This window comes from Bos indicus, chromosome 18 (genome assembly GCF_029378745.1).
Source record: "Bos indicus isolate NIAB-ARS_2022 breed Sahiwal x Tharparkar chromosome 18, NIAB-ARS_B.indTharparkar_mat_pri_1.0, whole genome shotgun sequence".
In the NCBI taxonomy this organism is placed as follows: Eukaryota; Metazoa; Chordata; class Mammalia; order Artiodactyla; family Bovidae; genus Bos; species Bos indicus.
The window spans coordinates 62,828,358-62,838,923 of record NC_091777.1 but is presented as its reverse complement, the minus strand read 5'-3'; the positions used below and the strand labels follow the sequence as shown (position 1 = coordinate 62,838,923).

General features: G+C 62.7%; 1 protein-coding gene across 2 annotated transcripts; it reads left to right on the top strand.

Annotated features, from left to right (window-relative positions):
- The first annotated feature begins 1,000 nt into the window (after positions 1–1,000).
- KMT5C (lysine methyltransferase 5C) lies at positions 1,001–8,298 on the top strand. Of its 2 annotated transcripts, none has more exons than XM_019980063.2 (9): positions 1,001–1,113; positions 2,763–3,022; positions 3,195–3,360; positions 3,723–3,832; positions 4,609–4,772; positions 4,894–4,913; positions 6,502–6,638; positions 6,736–6,836; positions 7,112–8,298. In XM_019980063.2, the coding sequence occupies exons 2-9, from the start codon at positions 2,913–2,915 to the stop codon at positions 7,615–7,617; spliced, it is 1,314 nt and encodes a 437-aa protein (XP_019835622.2). In that variant the 5' UTR covers positions 1,001–1,113; positions 2,763–2,912; the 3' UTR covers positions 7,618–8,298. The 2 variants fall into 2 exon arrangements, with proteins under 2 accessions (XP_019835622.2, XP_019835621.2); XM_019980062.2 differs by having other exon boundaries at positions 6,736–6,896.
- Positions 8,299–10,566: the final 2,268 nt, after the last annotated feature.

The following is a 10,566-nucleotide window of genomic DNA, read 5'->3' as shown; positions in this document are numbered from 1 at the left end:
GAAGGACTGTTTGCAGAAACCAGCTTCATACATTCATTCCTTCAGCACAAATTAACGAAGCACCCATTCCAAGCTACACATTGTTCCAAGAGCACAGAATATTTAGCAGTAAACAAAACAAAGACCGCCTGCTCCAAATGTGGGGCTTATTATTCTGAGCGTAATTATGATGAATTGCTAATTATGTTTGCCTCTAAGATTGTAGCAGGAGGGTGATCCCTATTGGGGGCGTCGGGGGGTGCCCCATGAGAGCGCCCCATGAGTCACGGCTTTCTCCAAAGCCCCCACTTCCGTCTTTCTGACCGATTCACCCAGAGTGTTATTGTGGATAAGGTGATCTAGAGCGGGGAAGGAAAGGAAAAGCCCTTTGTACCCGGCAGGGTTGTCAATAAAGTTTTGTCGCCTTAGCAACCGCAGGTCCAGCCGAGTTGGGGGTAGGGGGGATGGAAAGAGAGAACAGAAGTGCGCGCGCATTCACCCCCCTTCCTGGTCCGCCGTGGCTTTCCTGCTTTCTCCCTCTGGTGGCCGAAGGTTTCGCCAGAGAAAGAGAACAGGGAGGGTGTTACCCTACCGGTGATAGGCGGAGACCTTAGCCATTGGAAGCATGAGTCGCTCCAAGGCTAACCAATCACACTCGGGCTCTGTAGCCGACGGAACACTCCCTCTTTCCTCTTGTACCCAAATAACCCGACGCAAACCCGAGTTTCTCCCGGAGCGACAGCGCTTTCGGCCAATGAGAGAGTCAACTTCTGGTCGTGGGCGGGGATACGTCTCCATGGCAGCAGCGGAGGGACAGGGCCGGCAGCCACTAGGTGCAGTTGGCGGCGCTTTGACGGCAGCGCGGGCGTGGCGGGGTTCTGTAGGGGCACCGGAGGGGGGCGATAGGGGCGGGGCAGAACGGAGCCTGACCAATGGGGCGGCGCAAGCTTCTCGGCAATTGAAGAGTGGCGGAGACGTTGGCCAATGGGAGGCCGTAGTGGCCGTGGCGGGGAGGGCCCGGCGGGGCTAACTGGAGGCGCGGCGACCCGGTCTGACGAGAGCTGGAGGAGGCTGTGGGAGGTGGTGGCAGCCGCGGCGCGGGCGCCTGAGGAGGAGGAGGAGGAGGAGAAGCGGGTGAGGGGCGGCGCGGGGCCCGACCTCTGAGCCCCTTCTCGGCCCCCGCCCCGCGCCGCCTTGGCTCCCGGTCGTCCCCAGCCCCGTCTGTTCCCCGGCCCGCCCGCCCCTCCTCATGTCCAGGCGCCCACGTCTCCTGGCCCTTCGGCGAGCCTCAGGCTGCTCTCGGTGCCCAGCCCCTTCCCTGTGCTTCCTCCCCCAGTCCCCGCTCTCGCGCTTCAGGCCCTTCCCTGGACCCTCAGCTTGCCCTCTGACTCTGCACTCCCGTCCTTGGCCCTCAGGCGCGTCCCCTGCACTCTCGCCGCCTGCCCAGGCCCCTGGAAACCACCCCACCCCAGGTCTTCCCCAGGCCCGTGTCTGCTCCCCCCAGTTTTCCTCAGCACCTCAGGCCTTTAACCTGGGTTCTCACTACCTACCCAGGCCTTACCCTGGAGCCCGGGCGCGCTCCTCGCGGCTCTTCAGGGTTCCTTCCTGGAGCCCCAGTTCTCCCCCTGGCCCCGTTTGCTTCTCCAGCCCCGTTGTGGAACCCCTGGACCACCCTCCTCTACCTTCCCAGGACCCTTCCTGGACCTCCAGGTCCTTCTTTGCTTTCGCTGGGCCCCTCGTCTCCCTGCTGACTTTTCCTGGGGTCCTCGCTGCGTCCCCAAGCCTCCCCGCGGGCAGCCCGGGCCTTCTCCCTCCCCTGGCTTCTTCCCTGTGGTGTCTGCATTTTGCCTTTTCCCCCTCGCCCCTCTGCAGCTTCAGTTCCGTCCCAGCGCCGTCCCGCAGCGCCCCCTCTTTATTTTTCCTCAGCCTTCGGGTCTCTGCCCCCTTTCCCAGCCGCTGTAGCTCCTGGCCTCTCTCCAGCGCCCCTTCCTCGCAGTCCCCCGTCGACTCCCCGAAGCACCCTGGTGTGGGTGCCGGGCAGGCCTCCACCGTCGGGGTTAGGAGGCTTGTTTTGTTTTCGTTTTGCTAATCGCCGTCCTTCTCCCGTGTTTTTTCTGGGCCTCTGCCTCTCCACACGTTCCTTTTCTCTCCCCCCTCCCCCCGCTTTGTCCGCGCCCCTCCCCCGGAATCCTTGGAGAGAGAGCAGGTGCTGGAGCCTTCCTCGGCTTTCCCTCCCCTCACCACCCCTCCTCCTCCAGACTGCCTGAGGTTTCACCCCGAGCCTTCCGAGGAGGGCTCCCGAGGCTGCTGGGGAGGGGGGTGGCGGCCGAGGCCGGGAGAGTGGGGGTGGGCTGAGGAACGAGTGGTTCTGGCCGGGCAGGAGCTGCTGCTGGGGGCCCCCTGACTCCCACCTCCTGCAGGACTAAGCCTTCAGGGTTATCCCAGACTGCCAATTAATCAGCCTTCCCTGGTCTGTAGGGACCTTTGCGTGCCTGTGCGCGCGCGTGCGTGTGTGTGTGTGTGTGTGTGTGTGTACGTGTATATGGGAGTCCTAGGGAATCTGCGTGCACACATGGAGTCTGTGAATGTGTGTGTGTGGGCAAGGAGGGGGGAGTTGTCATAAGTGGTTTATGTCTGCGCTCAGGAGGCTGCGGAGGTGCAGCTACTAAGGATGGTGGCTGGCATTTCTTGGGGGGGTCTCCCCAGTGTCAGAAGCACTTGTTGCATTTCGCCTTCACTGAGAGCCCTGCGAAGTCAGTACTGCTTCTCTCCCTGCTTTATAGATGAGGAGGCCAAAGGGCCCGCCCCAGGCTCACAGGACTCACAAGTGGCAGAGGGCAAGCACACACGTGGGATCCCAGCGCTGCGCCCCCTGCCTCGCTTTCCCCACCCCCTGCCGCCGCCACCAGAGGCAGCATGGTGCGTAGGGCACCATGGGGCCCGACAGAGTAACCGCTAGAGAACTGTGTGAGAATGACGACCTGGCCACCAGCCTCGTCCTGGACCCCTACCTCGGCTTCCGCACCCACAAGATGAACGTCAGGTGAGGCGACCCGGGGGAGGGTGGACCCAGGGATCTCGGGACCCCTGCCCTGCCACCACCACCCCTCTGCCCCATCTTCCTCTCAGCTCCCAGTGGGGGTGGGGGTGGGGCCTGGGAAGGCCCACAGGGAATAGGCCAAGGCCCTGGGACCCAGGCATGCCCTCTCCCCCAGCCCCGTGCCCCCCCTGCGACGACAGCACCACCTGCGCTCAGCTCTGGAGGCCTTCCTGAGGCAGCGGGACCTGGAGGCTGCGTACCGGGCCCTGACGCTGGGAGGCTGGATGGCCCACTACTTCCAGAGCCGGGGCCCACGGCAGGAAGCTGCCCTCAAGACCCACGTGAGGGAGCCCTTCCCTTTCCTCCCCTTGGCCCTCATGTTCTATCTCCCCTACCTGTCCCGGGCCCTCCGCCCTGTTGGGCAGACCCTCCGCACAGCCCCCAGGACTCCCTGACTTCCTATCCACTGGGACCACTAAAGCAAGGCTCAGAGACTGCTAGGACAGGCGCGCTGGGGGCCTCTGAGATGGAGTCTAACCTCTTCATTTGACAGATGAGGAAACTGAGGCCCCAACAGGGGAAGTGGGCTCCCTGAGACCACACAGTGAGTCAGTGGCAGAGCAGGACTAGAACCCAGGAGAGAGAGGGCCAAGGACGACCCTGCCCCAGCTCCTCACCCCACCCACCCCCTCACCTCCCCCAGATCTATCGCTACCTCCGCGCCTTCCTGCCTGAAAGTGGCTTCACCATCTTGCCCTGTACCCGTTATTCCATGGAGACAAATGGAGCCAAGATTGTGTCAACTCGCGCATGGTAAGAGGGCAGGACTCGCAGCCCAGGCCTTACAGGAGGCATCTTTCCCCGGGGACTGCTGGGAGAAGACACTCCCTCTCTTGTGGAGGAGACCCAGCACTGTGGCGACAGAGCCACGAAGATGTCGATGTTGAGAGAAAGGACGCGGGGCTTGGCCCCCAGGACCCCCCTGGCCTACCACAGCCCTCTGGGAGATGAGACCCCCCCTCCAGCGACCCAGGCTTCCCCGGGCTGCTGGGAAAGGACTGACCTTGTGCCCAAGAGTGCACTGCTGTCCTTTATCTCATCTCCACCAGACCCCCCCCTCCTCAAGTAGCAGTCACTGCTGGGTACGAGGGCAGGACAGTGAGCAAGAAGAACACTGCCCTCTGCTTGCAGTCTAGTGAGAAGGGGGGTGGTAGTGGTGCGCGCTCACAGGGCTGACCACGGTTGCGCAGTGCATCCTGAGCCTGCCTGGGGATTTTGAGAAGAGGCTGAGACCCACAAAATGACTGATGGGTCTAGTGAAGAGCCTGGGTGGCGGGGGGCTTCCAGGCAGGACTGGACCGCGGGAAGCTGAGGCAGTGGGCGCCAGAGGAGCCGAGAGTAGGACAGGATGCACGCCAGGCATATGTGGGTGTAGGGCAACAGTGGGACTTTCAGAGACGTTTGGGCAGTGGAGCGCGCTGGCCGGCATCAGTTCTTCCCACAGGAGGCCTGGGATGAGAGGCTCCTGTCCCCAGCGCTGGTGGTTGGGGAGGTACTCACTGACCCACAGCGAGCCGGCTTCTTGGCAGGAAAAAGAACGAGAAGCTGGAGCTGCTGGTGGGCTGCATCGCGGAGCTGCGGGAGGCCGACGAGGAGCTGCTGAGAGCCGGGGAGAACGACTTCAGCATCATGTACTCAACCCGCAAGCGCAGCGCTCAGCTGTGGCTCGGCCCTGCCGCCTTCATCAACCACGGTAGGGGCGGGACTAGGGGCCGACGCGGGGGTGGGGGCGGGGGCGGAGGGGCGTGCCCCAGCTTTTTGGCTCCTCTGACCCGAGTCTCTTCCCTCCCCTGCACCCCCACAACTGGCTCCAGACTGCAAACCCAACTGCAAGGTGAGACCTGGAGGCCCCCACATCCCGGGAGGAAGGGGCACGTGGGGAGGGGCTTTCGGGTTAGTGAAGAGCTAGAAACTGTCGGGGGTCTCCCTACCTGACCTTGCAGCTTCCCACCCGTCCTTGCCCGTACCCGGAGTGAGGAGGGGGCTCTGGTAGAGTCACACTGGGACCCAGTCACACTGCCACCTGCTGGCTGCAGTGCCCCGTCTCCAAACCTTGGCCAGGGGCGGGGCCGGTTGAGGGGGAGCGTGGTGGTGGGCAGACCCTAAATGCCTCTGTGCCTGTTGCCCGGCCTCCCAGGCAGAAGCCCCTGCAGCTGTGATGATAGCAGGAGGTGAGGCGGGGGAGGCCCCGGGGGTGAGGTCAGAGAGAGCCCTGCTCTCCTGGAGATCCAGGGCTCCTCCTGATAGGAGGCCCTGGGAGGCAGAGGGAGGCCCCCCTGCTCTGTGTGTGTGGAGGACTGAGTGCGTGGGAGGGAGTTGAAGGGTGATGCCCAGTAAGGCCTTGGGCGTCTGCCCTACAATTGTGGGCCTCCCTGGCCTTGGCCATCCTCCAGAGCCCCCCACTTGAAGAGGTTGGAGTCCTGGCTCCACCGCCCAGGCCCAAGTTTCTCTTCTCAGATGGGAAAGGATGAGAACTTGCCTGCTGGCACAGCTGTGAAGGCCACTGAGTGTCAGTGTCCTGTGGGGTTTGGAGCACAGACAGTGGGTAGGAGGGAGAGGAGGCAGGGCTTGGTGAGGGGGGTGCCAGCCCCCTCGTGGTGCAGAGCTGAGGCTGTACCAGTCAGAGCCAGGCACTGGAGGAGGAGGAGAGTTTTCCCAGGTGTTGAGGGCAAAGGGGCGCACGCTAGGGCATCTCAGATGGGGCTCCAGGCTGGAGGGCTGGGAGGCCGCGGCATGGGGGCTCCCCTCGTGTGTGAGCTCAGTCACCCCATGGCGGCTCCCGTGGGGTACAGGCTGAGGCTTGGTGGGTAGCCCAGGGCAGGGAGGCCCTGAGGGGCCAGCTCCAGAGGGTTCTTAGGCACGGAGGGAATGTGGACACCTGGCACTGCCTGCTCGGGAGACGCCGGCCAGCTGTCCTGGCGTCAGGCAGGCCGGTGGCCAGGGCCACTCCCAGGTGTGTGTCAGCCTGGGACGAAGAGACCAGTGGACAGATGGACAGGTCGGGGGGGTGGGAGTCCCGCCTCTCCCAGAGGAGAAACCTAGAGGCAGGAGCAGGCAGATGACGGGAGGTGGTGATCTGGGATTGGGGCTGGGGTGGACCCGGGCCTGGAGAAGGGGAGACGGCAGAAGCAGGCGGTGCGGGTCTGGCCATCGAGGAGCCAGGGGATGGGCCGGAGGGAGCGGTTTCTGTGCATTGCCAGGCCTGGTTAGGTCATCGTCCTGCAGCGAGGGCGGGAGCCGGCAAAGCAGGGGGGGATCAGGGAGCCAGTGCTGAGTGCAGGCCCTGGGCAGGGCGCGTCCTGGGGCTCGGCCCCTGCCCATCCCAGGGGCAGGCCGTGAGGCCAGGGGCCCAGGCCAGGCCAGGCAGTGGGGGCGGGGAGCCAGGCCACCCCAGGGTGGGGCGCTGAGCCTCTGGCCCCCAGTTTGTGCCTGCAGATGGAAACGCAGCGTGCGTGAAGGTGCTCCGGGACATCGAGCCAGGGGACGAGGTGACCTGTTTCTACGGCGAGGGCTTCTTCGGCGAGAAGAATGAGCACTGTGAATGCTACACCTGTGAAAGGTGGGCGGTGGTCCTTGGGGCCGGGAGCCGGAAGTGAGAGCCGGAAGTGCGTCCTCGGGGGCCCAGCCCTCCCTCCTCACCGCCTTCCCACCCCCAGGAGAGGGGAGGGCGCTTTCCGACTGCGGCCCAGGGAGCCCCTGCCGCCCCGACCTCTGGACAAGTACGAGCTCCGGGAGACCAAACGGCGGTTGCAGCAAGGTCTGGACGGGCCCCGGTCCTGTGCCCACCCACCCCCGCCGCGCCGGGACCCCTTCTGCGGTGAGCACGGGGTGGGCGCTGTCCGCGGGCCCGTCCCCTGTCCTGTCTTTGCCCTCTTCCTGTCGTCCCTCCTCCCACGTCACTCCCTGGGTCTGTCCCCTCCGACGACCAGGAAGAGCCTTGGAGGCGGCCAGCCTGAGCAGGAACTGTGCGCCCTTGCGGGAGCCCTGCTCACACAGCTGCCCTTTCCTCTCCCCTCCCCCGGGCCTCCACAGCCGCCTGCCAGCCCCTGCGCCCCCCACCCTGCAGCGCCCGACTTGATGCCTCACCCCTCTGGCTCCACTGGCTGCCTCAGCCCCAGCTCCGGGTGCGTCCCCGGAGACGCCGACGCCTGCGCCTGCAGCCCCGGCAAGCCCTGCCGCCTCCAGTTCTCCCAGCTGCCCGCGTCTCCCTGCACCGGTGGGGAGGCTGCGGCCCCCACTGCCGCCTACGGGCGGAGGCCCGGGTGGCCTTGGTTCAGGCCCCCCGCGCCTGCTGGGCCCCCCAGCAGGACTGGCACTGGGCCCGGCGCTACGGGCTGCCTTCTGTGGTCCGTGTGGATCTGAGCCGCGTGGTGCCAGCCCTGCCTGCCACTGCCAACCCTGCCCCCTCTGGGACCCCAGGTCCCATCCCTGTCCCCAAGCAGGCCCTTGCCTTCACCCCCTTCTCCCCACCCAAGCGCCTGCGGCTTGTGGTCAGCCATGGCTCCATTGACTTGGATGTCAACAGCAATGGGCCATGACGGGCTGGACAGGGAGGCCTGGGCCCGGAGAGCAGGATGTCCTTCCTGGTCCCCTCCTGCCCAGCTTCTCGGGGAGCCACCTCTAGAAGGAGCTCTTGGACCTCTGGGAAGGAGTTGACCTTCGATTCCAGCACAGCTTTGACCTGGGGGCAGGTTGGCTTGGACACCCCCAGGGATCTGACTCCTGATCCTTTGTGACTGCTGATCCCTGAGCCACCCCCACCCTGGCAGGGAGCCCTGGCCACTGCCCCCCACCCACCCCCCACCCCCCACCGCCGCCCCCGACCCCAGCCCGGGCCCAGGGCTGAAGGAGCTGTTCCCTGCCCACCACCTTTTGCCCAGGGAGCAAAGCCATAGGGGCAGGGCCGCCCCGCAGGCCTGGGGGAGGTGGGGCTGGCTTGGGTGGCCTCCCTAGACATTGCCCTGTGGGGGAGGGGTCAGTTTGCTCTCAGTCTGTGACTGTCTGAGTGGGGGATGAGGGGGGTTGGCCAGGGGCTTGTCCCCACCACCCCCGTGGGTCTCAGGGAGGCCGGGTGCGACCTCATCTTTCTCATGGTGCTATCCCTGGTGCTACTGGGGTGTGGGGGGTCTCTCCCCTCCCCCACACCAGAATGGGATATGTTGGGGGGTTGGAAGCACTTGAACTTTTTATTTTATTTTATTAAAACGTTGTTACAAGCAGCGTTCTTGAAAGCATTTCATTTTGATTTATGTTCTAAAGAGATGTCCTTTGGGAGGGTGAGACCCTACGCCTTGCTGGGGAGACCAGACTCTGGGCCCTATAAAGCTTGGGAGGGTGAAAGGACAGTGGACTCTGAGGATGACCAAGTACAGAGGCAAGAATCACACTACCGAACAAACTATGCTCATGAAGAATGCTTCCAGACCCATCGTCTCATGCAGGAGGGGAGTCTGCCCATTTTCCAGATGAGATAACTGAGGTCCAACAATTAGAGTGACTCACCCTGGGTCACATGGGGCCAGATCGCCCTTGTCTGAAGTCAGAGTCCCTCACATGTGTCATCTGGGTTGGCCTTGCCTGGAAAATCCCATGGATGGAGGAGCCTGGTGGGCTCCAGTCCACGGGGTCGCTAAGAGTCGGGCACGACTGAGCAACTTCACTTTCACTTTTCACTTTCATGCATTGGAGAAGGAAATGGCAACCCACTCCAGTATTCTTGCCTGGAGAATCCCAGGCACAGAGGAGCCTAGTGGGCTGCCCTCTATGGGGTCTCACAGAGTCAGACACGACTGAGGTGACTTAGCAGCAGCAGCAGCTCCATGAGGCCAGGACAATGAATTGTCTTGTTTCTTGAGATCCAGTTCTGTTCTCAGTTCCCCGACCAGGGATTGAACCTGGGGCCATGGCGGTGAAAGCCCAGAATCCTAACCCCTGAACCACCAAAGAACTTCTCCCACCGCCTCTTAATTCTCACCTCAACCCCCTTTTACAGAAATACTAACAGCTGACAATTAGTGCTTCCTAACACCCGGCACCCACCACCCCAACCCCCTGCAAAGTGTCTTGTGAACATTTTCCTTCTTGTTCATTGAGGCCTCATGACCATATCACAAGTGTTGGGGGTCAGGTGTGGGCTGCAGGCCCTGGTTTATCTCCTCCATGACAACCATGGAAAAGTTTACGCTGGAGGCTGACAAGGCCAGGCTGTGTTGGTGAGGAATGTGGAGGGCCTGAGGGGACTGTCGGAAGACCCGGGTGGGCCAACGGGGTGGCCAGTTCAAAGCAGGTGACTATTCTTTTTAACTTTAAAATTTGTTTCATATATATGAAATTTGAAGTGAAAGTTGCTCAGTTGTGTCTGACTCTTGGTGACCCCATGGGCTGTGGCCCATCAAGCTCCTCTGTCCCTGGAATTCTCCAGGCAAGAATACTGGAGTGGGCTGCCATTCCCTTCTCCAGGGGATCTTCCTGACCGAGGGATAGAATCCAGGTCTTCTGCCTTGCAGGCAGACTCTTTACCATCTGAGCCAGCAGGAAAGACCATTTATGTGTAGCCTGTTTGATTCCTTTTAGAACAAGAAGGTGTGTCTTTTTTTCCATGTGAGTCCTGCTGAACCCTGTTAGCTTTCTCCCTGAGGTTAAAAGTAAGGAGGGAGAGGGCCTCCCAGTCAGCAAGTGGCAGTGAGGAGGATGAAGAGAGACGGCTGACACAGTCACTAAGGAACCTGTCCCTCTAAACAAGCAGAAGTCCATGCTTTCTAGACAAATGTGACAACCGAGGAAGGAGTCAGCCTGGATGGACGCTGGAGTTTCTGAGGTCCTCCTGGAACCCCGTTTCCCATGTAGAGACTGCACATTCACGTGCGTGTTCTGAGCCCAGAGGGCTGAGAGCCTTCGTCCAACCCACAAAAGCGTCTGGACCCAAAAACAAGAGAGATGAGAAAGCAGTGATCTGGGTCTCTCATCCTCAGCACTGCTGCCGCCTTAAGCTGCCAGTCCTGTGTCTCAGGACGAGGGCTGGCCTCTCCAGCCTCCACCCAGAGATGCCAGCAGCACCCCCTCCGTGGTGACAAAAGTATCTGTGGTCCTTGCCAAATGTACCCCTCGGGGCCAAAGCCAGCCCCCGGCAAGACCTGTGGGCTAGAGTGACAAGATGATAGGGAAGGAGGGAGGGAGGTAATACAACCGATGCCATCATGGCCCCAGGCACCCCGGCGTCTGCCTCCACAGCAGCGCTGCCAAGATGGCCCCGCACCTCTGCAGATGGTCCCGGAGGGCAGGCGCGTCCGCCTGAGGCCGCAGAGCTGGTACTGCGTCGAGCCCACCGTGAGCCGCCAGGCAGACGGAGCCCCAGCCTCGACAGGGAGCTGAGAGGCGTCCTTGTGAGCCGGCAGGCCTTGGAATGTCCGGGTGGATCTGGGGCTGGGCAAGCCCCGGGGGAGGGCCGGAGGGTCAAGGCTCAGGCTGAGAACCCCATCATAGACCAG